Below are 14379 nucleotides of genomic sequence, written 5' to 3'. Positions count from 1 at the left end.
ACATAAGAAGAAGTAGTTCATGATAAAGAACAAAGCAATCTGAGTCTTGGACCTTCAAAAATACAGCAGAACTAATTCCAAGATCTTGAGAAAACTACATATGTAAATAGTGAAACAAAAATTTTACATTAATTGTTAAAATGAATTAACATCCAATAATTTTGTCAAACTTTCCACAAGGAAAAACATCAGTTAATATTTTTTAAGGTGAAAGACAATTTGAAAGACACAAGCACTCCTGTCTGCAAAAGAGTTGGACTCCATGTCAAGGCCAAGGGTCCAAGTTGCAAGATAGATATAGATGGTCAACCAGCAAGATTGATGGGAACTGATTTAATGCCAAGGCCAACACAAACATGGCAGCGAGGATGTGGCATGTTCCCACCATGGAATTGGCATACCGAAGTTGTCAAAGCATTTAACAATTTCCAAGGATCTACAGACAAAAACCACTTGGAGGAATGTCCATAAGATAATCAAGAGTATTTTGAACCGTCTCTAGTAAAGACAAAAGATTGTGGGATGGAGAACACTCTCGAACTCCAGTAAAGCTATTTTAGCTGATATAATGAAAACCCCATAAAGAACAAAATCCGATAAAACTACCTTTCTTTTTATCTCTCTCTCCTTCTTATCCTTACCAATGTTATCAGCTTCTGCTTGAATGCTCTATTTCCTGTCTTATCAGACTCCAAAGTTGGAAAATGGCTATCATCAACATACATGATTGCTGCTTTGCCTTTGTGTACAAATGAGAATTGAAAACCACTCAAAACATTATTATTCTTTGAAACAAATCAATGATCTTAATTAAGAAGGATCTAAAATCAAACACCCAGAGAAAGGAAACAACTATAAGGGTTTGAGTAAATTCACCTTTAACTCCAATATTTTCTAAGCTCATGCATCATCGTCGAGGCTAAGGGTATCCTTGCTTGCTTACAGACAAAGACCTATCACATCTGGAACAAAATAATCTGCAAACTGCAAGGAAAAGAATTATATATAATTCCAAAGTGGGAAATCCACCATAAAATAGAAAAGGAACCACTACTAAATATGCTCACCTGACAGTAACATAAAGGAAAATAGAAAGAGTAGAAAGGGAAAATAATGAATCACCTTTGGCTCTGTCGTTGGTCACCTAGCAGGTTCATAGTGTCACCACTCTGCAAGTCCTTTTGCGTACGTTGTATATATAGTCGTTTATTGCCGATGCAGCATCATCAAGATTCTCACTTCCAAAGAACTTTGGCAGATGATCAGAAAGAAAGAAAGATATCTTTTTTATATAAAAAAAATTTCTAACATATATCATCGGCCATGCATTTGCATGTGAATCTTGGTGATGCAGCACCCGCAAACAACGACTGTCAATATATTTCCATGCACAAAAACTCCTATTAGAGAGTTTAGGCTTCAACTCCATAACCATTATTTATCTTTCAAAACTCTGATTCAGCTGAAGCTAAGGAGAAACAAATACTAATATATGTATATCAAACCAATCCATGTCAAGAAAAATAATTATTTATGAAAAAAGAAAATATTGCACAACACATACGCATTGCAGACCAACAAGCCCACGAGCACGAGCTGATGTGGCCTTTTACCACTGGTTAAGACCAAAAGTGGATACGTGAAGGGGATTGCCCGAGAAAGACTCCTACTACTGTGTTTAACTCAAAACTTTATAACAAGACAAAGCCATTTTTTGGACATCAAAATATGATAATATTTTTATATTATAATAAAAAAAACACAATTACAAAAAAATATATTAAATAATCATAGTCTTTTATCCTGGCTTTAAACACAAGCAACCATGGATTTAAACAATATAAATATAATTTTGTCCTTGTAAGAAAACTGATTAAGTTTGTAATTGAAGGTAGAAATGTCTTTTTTATGGTTTATATTTGTCATTGCAAAATTTATTGGGACAAAATTGTCCCAACATGCTTTTATTTTGTTGTAGTATAATGACTATTTTGTCCTTAAAAGCAAAAAAAAAAAATCTTTGAGTGAGGAGCTCTTTTTTCTTTTCTTTTTTTTTATTGTAAATGAACAATAGAGTTATGATCAGTATACATGCATAGAGGGGTTTTTCCATCTTTTACTTTTTCTTAAACAGTAAAATGACAGAATTAACCTTGCAATTCAAAAAACAAATGTTGTTTGTGAGGGTGTTCTAGTATTTTTCAATCGATTTTGCTGTTATTTTAGGTTATGTCAGGGGTGACTTGATAATTTTAAGTTTTTAATATTGTTAAAACAAGCAGGTAGAGCGTCATGGTCTCCGCGCCATTCAAGTGGCGTGTAAGGGACCGTACGGTGGCCAAAGTATTACTTTCACCGCGACATTAGAAACGCCACATCTTTCTCTTTCCAGCAGTGTGGCGTGTGCTCAAAGAGGAGGTTCGGTTGGGCTGCAGTAGATTTGTTTTCTCTCTCCTATCTCTCTCATTTCCTAGAAAACATGCCTGAACTTCCAATAAAAAAAAAATTGTGTCCTCTGGTTTGTAATCTTATCGATTTTAGTTCTCCTTTTTATTATTGTTTATTTGGTTTTTATGATTTTTTTTATCCCTCTTGGTCCCTCTACTTTTAATTGCTATATTTTCGTGCTTTATACTTTTCTTGATTATTTGTTTTGCAATTTTATCCCTTTTAATTTTATTGCATTTGTTTTTTAATTCATTCTTGGTCTTTATTCTTTTGATTGTTATATTCTTATCATTTTCTTGATTTATCTTTTTTTTTTCAATTTTATCCCTCAACATTTAATTCCATTTGGGTTTTTATCAAATTTTTGTCGTCATTCTTTCAATAACTTTTTTTGAATCCTTTTCTTGGGTTTTTTTTTCATTTAGCCCCTAATTATTTTCTTTCATTTTTTATATTATGTTTTGGTGTGCATTGTTTCGGTTTTAAATTGTTTTACGGTTGGATATCTTACTTTGTTATTTTTTTATGGTTTCCTTCCAACAAGGCAATCCTTTATTGAAAATTGATTTTTTTTTCAAATTCATCGTTTAACATTTGGTTATTAAGTCCTTAGCTTCATTTTTTTTTGTACTTTTTTTTTTGTTGAGTTATCACAATCTAATATCTCGAATAATAAGTTAGTCAAGTTAATCATGGTTGTTTCAGATTTTTTTTCCTTGATTTTTTTAACAATTTCATACTTTGCCATTAAACTATTGGCCCATGAGCTATGTGATTATTATTTTTACTTTTCTTTCTATTGGGTTATCCTGAGTGTGGGTTAATTAAGTTAACCCGAGTTAGCTCGCATTTTTGTTCACAATGTTTTTTTTATTTAACTTGGGCCTTTTTTGCTAGGCCTTTCTCTTAGAGGTCTAATTCTTTTTTTTTTCTTATCTCAATCTCATATCACATGTGACGAGTTAGTCGAGTTAACCTGGGTTGACTTAGATTTTTTTTTCCCTTGATTTTCTTAAAACCATTTTTTTTCAATTTCAATTCTAAGACTGCAACAACCAAAAGTAAAACCTTTTTTTAACGAACCCTAGACGCAAACTACTAAGTTTTAAACACAAAATAATCAATAACCGGATAAAAAACAGCTAAATCTTAGGAAGCTGAAACTAACAAGAAGAAAGCATATAACCTGATTTTGGAGCCTAGCTCTAATAACAACTGATGTGAACCTCTTGATCACGCGATCAAGTCACTCCCAACGAAGTAGATAACAACCCAGAAATCCAAAAATCAGATTTGATAAAACCTTGACCTAGAGGTAATGTTGTACCTAAGAACCAAAGGTATTGGAAAAAGACTTGGACCCGGAGATAACCTTGTATCTAAGAACATTAAGCATGTGAATGACACCACGAAGCCAATTAATCTTTGATAAGTTGGTGTATGATCTTTATCCCTGCAAAGAAATGTTGTTTTACCATAAACAAACAAAATAAAAACTCACATTTATTCTCTAACATGCTGTTGAAATTTTCAGCTAAAAAAACATAATATAGTCTACTCTAACTAACCCTAATAAACCCCATTTGGATTGCAAACTAATAGGCCTAAACTAGAAATCAATTAACATACCCAAATAAAAAACAATTATTCAACACTAAATAAATAAATAAAATAGGATAATAAAAACAAAGTCTTCATGCCAAAATTCTTCCATGTAGATCTTCAATTTTTGCACATTCTTGGTAGATTTTTAGTCCTAACTTCAAACACATCATTCTCTCTCGTCTTGATGAATTAATGGATATGGTTAGAAATCATGAGATGGCTAGTTTCTAGTAAAATATGAATCACAACAAAATTCCACATGTAGCTTCAGATATTTTAAGGCCAAATTCAGACCTGACTTGGTTTGTATCATAAATGCAATTATGTTTTTTAAACTTTTAAAAGATTTTGATGAACCATTATGGGGTTGGTGCACAAATCATAGTAAATTATCAGTTGTTGCACGAGTGTTCATCATCATGTCAAATCATAGGCTGAGTGGGGTTGGTTATGACATAAACATCGAATAGGCTAGAAGCATTTTACCTAAAGGGAATAGGCTAAAAGAAAACTTTTATATTGTTATATCCATGATGAAACCCCCTATCCTAGGATACTAGAAAATTAACATGTGTCCAAACTTTTATATGTTTTGGTACCATGAAAATATAGATTTTACCGAGTGTAGAACTTGTAGGCATACTTGGTATAAATACAAAACTGGAAGGGAAATGATTCTTATCGCAAATAAAAAAATTAAGACACTTGTTAATCACTCATAGGATGTAAAGATTATTCATGTCTCCAAATACTGTTGAGCACATGATATGGAATAATTCACATGATGCGGTAGATGGAGTCATGGTGCACCTTTTAGATGGTGAAGCTCAAAAGTAGTTTAATAAGATACATCATCAGTTTTTAATGGAACCATGAAACACACATATTAGGTTATATACAGTTAAATTCAATCTATTTGGTGCATTTACTGCATCTTACTCTAGTTGGCTGGTGATACTCATAGTTTACAACTAGCCATTAGAATGTGTATGAGGTCGGAGTTCGTGTTCTTATCTACAGTCATACTTGGTCACAATAGTTTGGGTCAGAGTATAGATGTTTGTCTTCAATCATTGATTGATGAGTTGAATCAGATGTGGTCATTCAAGATTTTGACGTCTGATGTCTCAGGGAAATAAAAATTTTAGATAAATACAGCTTTGATGTGGACTTTCAATGACTTTTCTATGTATAAAAAGGTATATGATTGGAGCACGTATGGAGAATTAGCCTGTCTATGCTATATGGAAAATAACAACACATTCACATTAACAAATAGTGGTAGATCATCTTTTCTTGATCGCCACTAGAGATTCTTGTTAACCAATCATAAGTATATAAAGAATAGAAATGACTTTTTTATAGATAGAGTTGAAAAGGATATTGTATCGCTGATACCATTAGTGCATAATGTGGTCTAGTAATATGAAGGCATTATCTTTGGTTTTCAATCTAATAAGTAGAAGTTTTCTGGTTCTGGTATGACCCACAATTAGGTAAAACAAAGTATTTTTTTTTTAGAGCTTCTTTATTGAAAGACTAATCTCTTCCGTCATAATCCAAATGTCATGCATATTGAAAAGAACATGTTTGAAAATATTTTTAACACAGTGATGGACATGAAATGATAGACAAAGGACAATATGAAGGCTGAAATGGATATACCTTTGTTTTGTCACTGTAAGAATATGGAGCTGGTTTATGATAGGCCACATGTCGTAAAGCTCAAAATCAGTTTTGTCTTAAACAAGAATGCACAGTTACTTGTTTACCAATGACTTAAGAGTTTATGTTTCCTTGATGGATATGCTTTGAACATATCTAGATTAATGAATTTGTAGGATGATAGATTGTATGGAATGAAGAGCAATGTCTGTCATATTGCCAAAAAGAATATGAGATGCACTCACAGAAATTAATCAGTTTTTTTAAAGATATATATTTTAACAAGTTGCATACCTAACACATGAAGAAACTTGAAACGAATATAGTCCAGACAATCTGCAAACTTGAGATAACATTCCTTTCATCCTTCTTCGACTTAATAGAGCATCTACTCATACATTTACTGTTTGAGAAAAAAGTTGAAGTTCTTGTCCAATATAGATGGATGTATTAATTCGAGAGCTAGGGATTACATACGCATCCTAAGTAAATTTTTATTATCTTTTTTTTTTAATTTAAAACATTCATTTATTCAATTTATGTTTAATTCCATTCATATACTTGTTTAACCTTAAAATAAAAATAAAAACAAGGTGCATGTTGAGACTTCAATATACGAAGCTTATATTATTGAAGAGATTTCAAAATTTATCTCGTACTATTTCGAGTCTCATTTGAGAACAAGAATCAACCGTGTTTCAAAACATAATGATGGTAGGGAACTGTCTTCGAGTGGGAATTTGACAATATTTTCTCATTATAGACGACTTTTATCCAAGAAAACAGTGAGGGAAGATACTTGACATAATTTGAATTTTGACATGCATATAATTATATATTATTTAACTGTGATGAATTGAAACCTTTTATTCAGTAAGTACAATATTAACATGTTGCTGTTTTTAAACAATTTTCTCCTATACTCAATGTTGTGACCGAGCCTTCTGGAGAGCTCAGTCGAGTCTTCACCTAATTAAACTAAAAAACTTTCTTTCTGGTATTATCATGTGTAATAACAGAGACATAGACATCTGTAATAAAGAGATTATTATTATAAAATATATTGTCAAAATAAAATTGGCCAAGAAATTATATTTTTTTCTTACTATTATGATTATAATTTTTATTAGAAATATTATGAATAAGAAGTGTCAATCATTACAAATCTTGCATTGGTGATCTGTAATTGTTAAACACTTACAATATATGGATTTCATTGATTTTGAATTAGAACAAGTGAGAATGGCTTTTCAAAAATCAGTTGCCTACAAATTATTTGAAAACAATTTGAACAGAAGGAGGAACAAAAATATATAGCTTGGTATGATCTTCGATGCCAATACAAAGTCTTTTTGGTGACGTTAAATTGCTCTCCTTTTTTATTATTCCATACTTTTCTTAGAGAAAGCTTATTTATTTCTTTAAATGCACTCAAAACGATCATAAATTAATGATGAAATGGCTGCAGCATGATACTTTTTAAATTTAGAGAGTGTATCGTTCATTAATTAAATTTAGAGTGTTGTTCTTTTCGAAATCATAATTTGTAATATTGATTTCTTTGTAATTACAATTTTTCTTTCCCTGTAAGGTTGAAATTGTTTGGGTATTCAGAAATATTTTACATTTTCAAATAAAACCGTAATATAAATTGTTCAAATGCCTGCAGTCAATCGAGGATGCACAACAGGTATAAAGATTTTGATGAAAGGGCATTAGATTTTATTAAAACCAAAGGGTGGCATGGCAATAGGAAAGCTCTCTTGATGATGGCCATGCTCTCTTTCTTCTTCAACGATGGCGATGTTCTAAGGTCTGGTTCCATGCAGACGCAAGACCCGGTTGCTGTGTACTGTGCTGGCATGGCTGTGAACACAAACGAAGGGGGAGAACGTACTCTGCCTGTGTATTACTAAAAAAAAACATCTGAAGTTATTTATAAATAATTTGTGTATATTTAGAATTAATTTGCTCCATTTTTAAATTAGAATCAAACCATATTAAATAATCCGACAGCCTTGTCCAGAATCAGTCTCCAAGAAGACATCATATCCATCAGGAGCGATTCGTCAAAATAATTTTTACTAGTTGAGTAGAGTATTTGGAGTTGTTGCAAGAGACGTGCATGGAATAGAATTTGATGCAGAAATGTTTTTATTTGGACAAGCATGGGAGATGCAATGCATGCAGCCAGCTATTACTGTGCGAGGCCCCAGACTTTTGATTGATATATTATCGTTTGCTGATCAAGACAGATATGACAATTCCCTAATTCCTCAAAAAATTATCAATACTTTGTTTTGTTTTTTTCTTTTTTCATGGGACTTTGGGTGTCTTTTCTTTCTTGAGATTATAAAATAAAAAAGATGGAACTCATTAAACTAAGCTAGAAATTCACTTTTATCTTGAAAAACTGAATTCCTAACATACTAAACTCAACAGCACTAAGAAAGTCGCAGATTATAGAGTGTTGAGATGATCAAAACCTGTAACATGCCACTAAGCTTCTTGTCTCATTTGCACCATTACACCTAATCTACTTTGGAGCCCTGCCCTGATATGTCTAGCAGATTAGCAGATATAAACACAACTATCATTGAAAACATCCATCCATCCATTCATCCTTCAAATAACTGCAGTTATATTCATTTGCTTGATTTCTTTTGCTGGAAAAGAAAAAAAGGCACATAACATGTTCCCAGTCATGCAACTCTACCATGCATTACTGCACACGAGACTGCTGAAATGCCTACGTTACTCTCACCAAGAGACACAAAATGAACAAGGAAAAAACAAACAATACAGAGAAGGGAAGGGTTGGGGCAAAATCATTTCTTTACCTCTGGGGTGCTCCGGAGAGAATGGGATCACTAATTACTGACCCATGCTTTCTGATGGCAGGAATGCTGAGTGAACGTTTTCTTATTTTGAGACTGCCTGAACTCAACATTCTCCTCTCACCTTGCTCCACAAGCAGAGAAGAGTAGGAGCATAGTGGTTCAGCCAACTGCTCACTTCTAGTTCCAAGGAAGCGCTCTAAATTCTGCCTGTACTTGTCTATTTTGTTGGGGCTTACATTACCCCCAGAAATAGGGGGCAGCCTATCTTTAGGCTCTTCATCATCGTCTGACCAATAACCATTCTCCTGCACATCCTGCATTGCCAGATCATCATATTCTTCATCTGATTTTGTGTATTCCTCATCAACTGAGCCAATCTGTGCAGCAGGGGAAAAAAACATGCATATGAGGACTAACAAAAATTAAAATGATCAAAAAGACAAATGTCTGTCTTGGTTTTGGTCAAGGCATATTTTAGGGGTTTCCTAATTGTACTTTCCTGAGGAATAGTGCAAGTGACTAGATCGTTTCACAGTTTACATCATAATGTACAATTAGCGAACAGGATTCATACCAACTTAATAATATACCATTCCAATTACTGCGCAGAGTATAAGTTCATGAATGCGAGTATTTTTTATCCTGGAAATTTTGATATATAGTATTTTTTTTTATGAATAATGTTAAAATGTAGCTATTATAATAAAACATACTAACGCATACCTCTTCATGATCATGCTTGTCATCATCATCACTAAGATCCTCATCACTGTCCACCTCAGGTGGATCGTCAACTTCTTCATCACTGCCATTCACTGAATGCTCCTCCTTCAGCTGAACAATTAAAAAGTATAAATTCCCAATCAGGAAAAAGCAGTCTATAGAAAATCAATAGCAGATCTTTCATCTTTAATGCTAATAACCTGAACAGCTGTATACTGATATCAATGATGGCTAGACTGTCACTAAGTTTCGTATCCCTTCAATTTCAAATTATCCATCTACTTCTCAACAAAGATAGTCAAACTAGAGGAGACTAATAACAAGCATTCAAATACCTCCTTGGCAGCCCCATCAGGCTTCCTTGGCGAGCTGCAACAAGAGGAGTAATATCTGCTCCCTGTATCAGTCCCATCAGCCCTGGACTCGTCAACACTTCCAGCATGACTTGTGCCACCATCACTAGGCCAAGCACTGATTCCAAAGTTACCAAACTGAAGATTAACTGGTTCAGCCTTGCCTATCTGCAATGGTCCATACATTGGAGTCCCTATTCCACTGTCAGTCCCATGGCCTGTTCCAAGCTTCCCATTACCATCTACTGAATCAACAGGCCAAGCCTTTGCAACAGACCCATCAGTATTAAGAAGAGCCATCAAATGCCTTGAAGAACCTTTTCTCTGAATAAGCTGAAACATCCCCTTGGAGCTCAATGAATTTGCAGCACACTGGTTCCTGTACTCCTCATCAACAAGAGCAACAGTGTTTGTGGTAGGATCATAAAGCTGTTCTCCTGCATCCCACCTTCGAAGGCAGCTGAAGACTGTTGCATGAATAGCTGCCACACTCTTATCGACATTTGTGTTGTTGATTTTGGGGACAAGATGTTTGTCAGCGCGTTTGCAAAGATAATCTTGGATTGTTCTGATGTTCCGAATGTATTTTACATATTTGTTTTTAGCTGGGTCCAATGTCATGTACTTTGCACGAACTGCAAATCGCTCCAAGTGTTTGTCCTCATTTGTAATGTATATCATGAATGGTATAATTGAAGGGTGTTTCTTCATAAGCCCCATCTGCATATGAGAATTAAAATTAAGAAAAAATATTTATGGCAATATACAAAAGAAGAAACAAAGTTGGCAGAACATCTGATAAGAAGGAATTTATTACCACAAAATTAAGGCTCAAATGAACACCCTCGACCACTACTGATTCTTTCCTCTCTTCCCATGCAGTAATGAGACGATCAAGACTGTCAATCACCATCTCACTTTGTGCCTTGAAACCTTCAACTGCCATTTGTTTTGGACTAATAACCTCAGTAGCACCAGAACTCACCTTTGGTGCTCCGCTACCAGATTTCCCAGTTGTAAAGCCATCAGATACTTCATCCTTTGAATGCAAAGTTCCAGTGCCTGCCAATTTCTTTGCCTTTCTTTTAGCCTTTGCTTCTGCAACAGCCACAGGATCTAAAAACTCCCCAGCATGGTATGTCGAGGCCCAAAGTAGAGGATTTTGCTTCTCATCTACAAAACTCCTCATCATGTGTCTAATAGAATCCGTAGATATCACTGTTGTAACTCCTAACCTGCTACCCTGTATCAACCATGGAAAACACTCAGAATTCTGAACATACACAGAGAAATCCAACTCTTTCATTAAACACGCGCACACACCCACACATTTTTTTTTTTGAAAGAAAACCCACTATAGCAAGAAACAATGACAGAAGACAAAAACCATTATCATTTCAAGTTACAGATTCAAACTCAAACATGGCTATATGGTAAAATGAATACCAGCAATGCAGACAAAGTAGATTTTCCACAGCCACTAGTACCACACAACAGCACTGTTACGGATTCCTTCCGTTCACGGATTCTGCAATAAAAAGATGGCACATCATTGAATATAGAATTCAGACAAGATGCAATGCATAAAAAAAAGAAGCAAATGAATTCTGTGGGAAAGACCTCCTGGACAATAACATAAAGCAAACCGCACTAAACCAAGTTCATATCAAACAATAAAATAAGCCAGAAAAAAATCTCAAAATCAGAATGAGACAGGTTTCCACATGCATGCTTGGACAACACTGCCTTTTCAATACAAACCTGAAAAATAGGGCTATCTAATAATAACGACTTGTGATAAAGCTTGCACAACAGAACAGGTTCAAGAAATAGTCCACCGGCACAGATTACAGAAGGGAGAGTGGAACTCAAACAATAGTCATCATCTACATTTAAAACATTTTTTTTAAGCGAGTGCCCAGAACATTTCGACAATGAAATGAACAGATTTTATTTAATTTCATTCAGAGGACCAAATTTCAACGTGTAGTATTATTCCTTCATACAAAAAACCTCAAGCAACATGTGGCAGCAAATGTCAAGTAGACCCATAAAAGAATATTCAAAGCTTCCAAGAATTGCAAAGAATGACAATTAGCAACGTAAAGACCTTGTGAAGGAATAGATGCAGGTAAGTAAACACTGATCTACCTATCATGGATACAAGCAACGTATATGAAAAGGAATAAAAAGATTACACAATTACCTGCAAGCCAAAACCAAGTCTTCCCTCTGGTTAGGCCCCACATACTTGTACTCGGTCAGAGCATCACAAACAAAATTCAAGAAAGCCTCTCTTCTAACGACTACAGTGGTTCGCCTTTTGTACAATTCAAATGGTATGCTCTTGTATCTGTCTTCCTCGGAAACCAAACTATTACCAACCTCTGTTTTACCCAAGAAAACTCCACTGGACAAACCATCTTCCTTTTCGTTATTTCCATTTGAAGCATCCACTCCTGTTATCTCAATTTCTTTCGAATGTGAAACGCTTCTCATGAGCTCAAAAACCCTTTGGCTAATCTGAAAAGACGAGTAACGTACTCAGCAAGGTGTCCACTTCTTTAAGAAAAAATCAAGTCACTAGTCAAAAGCAATAATTAGTCAAATAATTATGCGCACAACCACTTGAGGTACAAAATAAATAGGCAAATATAAAATAGATCAGTCAACGGAGAACCATACCAGAACTCCAAAAATATATCAGAATTTATAAATGCAATGAGCAGAAAAGGTCAAGATGCTATATGCATGATTAATTGTTTCTCAAGAAAAAAAAAATCAGAACTCAAACAGGCAATAAATAAGAAGATACCGAAGAAAACCATAAAGGTAATTACCAGATTGTGTTTTCACCAAGGGTGAAAAACATGACACGAGAAACATAAATTACCATGCCAAACTCTAACACAAGTTATGTTAACATAAAAAATCAATTTCAAGGAAAGTCAAAATAGATATAATGAATGAAAATGACTTCCATTTCCATTTCAAACAAAAATAAAAAGTAATAAAAAACTTGCAGATTTGGAAAAAAACAAAATACAAAGAAAGATAGAAAAGAAATGCAGATCTATCACCCTCCCTCTTTCCCCACGATCGATTGTAATCTACAAGTAATCATCATAATTATTAATAATCATAGCTATGAATCGCAAATCTTTCGAAAAGAAAATCAAATAACATTGCGAATTTCCAAGATAAATTTGACGAGAAAAGAAAAGGGTATTTGTGTTACCTTAAAAGCATGACGTGCTTTACATCCCATGAGTTGCAGAGTACTCTGCAAAACCGGACGCGTATATCTAAAAGAGTCTTTCCCTTTCCCTTTCCCTTTCCCTTTATCTCTTTTTTCCTCCTCATCCACCACCACTATGTACAGCACTTTTCCAACCTCCATCGTCGTCATGTCTCCTCCCCCTCTCTCTTCTCTGCAACCAACAAAAAACACAGAAAAACTTTGAGCAACCCAACTCAAACCTTCTTTTCCTTCTTTCTTTCTACAAAAGAAATCTAAGAAAAGGGAGAAAAGAAAATGGAAAGGGCAATGCAGGTTTTCAGACCTGTAAGTATGTAAAAGAGAATCAAGACCGCAAAACAAGAAAGAAAGCGTTACGATCGGTCATGTGAAGAAGAAGAAAGGATCTGTGTGTGTGTTGTAGGCATCAATGTCTATATGTCTTCGTCACCTGTCCAGTTTTCCGTCCACGCATCGCTCCCTTGAAGCCTCCACGAGTCTCCTTTAATACCCCCTTCCTCTCCTCTCCCATAAGAGAGAGGACAAAAAAATAAGGATGTTTTTTAAATTACGGATTTGGGTTTCTGTTTACTTGGAAATTGCGACCTGCTGCGCGTGTCCGGGCATTTTTATACTCGGTAGGTGGGGACCAGGCACGGGTGTCAAGGAATGCCATGTCATGAGGAGTAATTATTTCGTTTAGTAGGGGTGCTTTTGTCTTTGGAATATTGTTTATGAATTGACGGGGGAGGAGGGGGAGGAGGACATGGAAAAGGACTTGTCTTGGCGTATAGTTCCTGTTTTTTTGTCCTTGGTGATTAATTTTATCATATGTAATGTATGCTTTCCAATTGAATTTTTGGTGAAATCTGTATGGTACCTTGGGTTAACGTTAAAAACATGCTTGGTGGAGACACATGTACATGCTTTTATTGAGATACCCAATTTTGAGTGTGTCATGCTCGGTGTTTCGGAGTACGTTAATAGTTGTTTTTCAAAGTATTTTTTATTTAGAAAAACATATAAATAATATTTTTTTTACTTTTAAAAATTTATTTTTGATATCAGAACATCATAACGATCCAAAAATATTAAAAAATAATTTGAAGCAAAAACAAAATCAAATTTTAATGAAAAACAGGTTGAAACTCACTGTTAAACACTCATTTACTTCACACATTTTATCAAGGATAATAATTTTTTAAAGATTATAAATAAAAAAATATAGTTTAATCTAAAGTCTTTTGATTATATTATCTCATTAAACATATTTACTCGAGTTCCCAAATGGAACATTAAATATCAACAAAAGTGTGGTGGAGCATTCAAATATGTGCATGGATATAAGGAAGTAGCTAGGAACTCAAACATAATTTGATATTAATAGAATTATTATGTTTCTAAAAGAAACATTTTTTTTATTAATTTATATATTAATATATATTTCTTTTAGAAACAATTAATACAAGCATGAGGTTTTTCTATAATCTAAAGGATAATAATTAAA

At 34.1% G+C, this 14379-nt stretch overlaps 1 protein-coding gene across 4 annotated transcripts; it reads right to left on the bottom strand.

Moving 5' to 3' along the window:
- Positions 1–7240: 7240 nt before the first annotated feature.
- Positions 7241–13455, bottom strand: LOC18098224 (P-loop NTPase domain-containing protein LPA1 homolog 1). 4 transcript variants are annotated; one of them, XM_006384870.3, is made up of 9 exons: positions 13198–13455; positions 12873–13065; positions 11841–12157; positions 11081–11162; positions 10452–10877; positions 9617–10354; positions 9282–9392; positions 8559–8935; positions 7241–7630 (listed from the first exon to the last, which is right to left on the bottom strand). In XM_006384870.3, the coding sequence occupies exons 2-9, from the start codon at positions 13041–13043 to the stop codon at positions 7510–7512; spliced, it is 2343 nt and encodes a 780-aa protein (XP_006384932.2). In that variant the 5' UTR covers positions 13044–13065; positions 13198–13455; the 3' UTR covers positions 7241–7509. The 4 variants fall into 4 exon arrangements, with proteins under 4 accessions (XP_006384932.2, XP_024455792.1, XP_024455793.1 ...); XM_024600024.2 differs by having other exon boundaries at positions 7241–7620; XM_024600025.2 differs by lacking the exon at positions 13198–13455 and having other exon boundaries at positions 11841–12196; positions 12873–13025.
- Positions 13456–14379: the final 924 nt, after the last annotated feature.

This window comes from Populus trichocarpa, chromosome 4, assembly GCF_000002775.5.
Source record: "Populus trichocarpa isolate Nisqually-1 chromosome 4, P.trichocarpa_v4.1, whole genome shotgun sequence".
Classification (NCBI taxonomy): domain Eukaryota; kingdom Viridiplantae; phylum Streptophyta; class Magnoliopsida; order Malpighiales; family Salicaceae; genus Populus; species Populus trichocarpa.
Note: the sequence above shows the minus strand (reverse complement) of the source record. Positions and strands in the feature narration are given on the sequence as shown.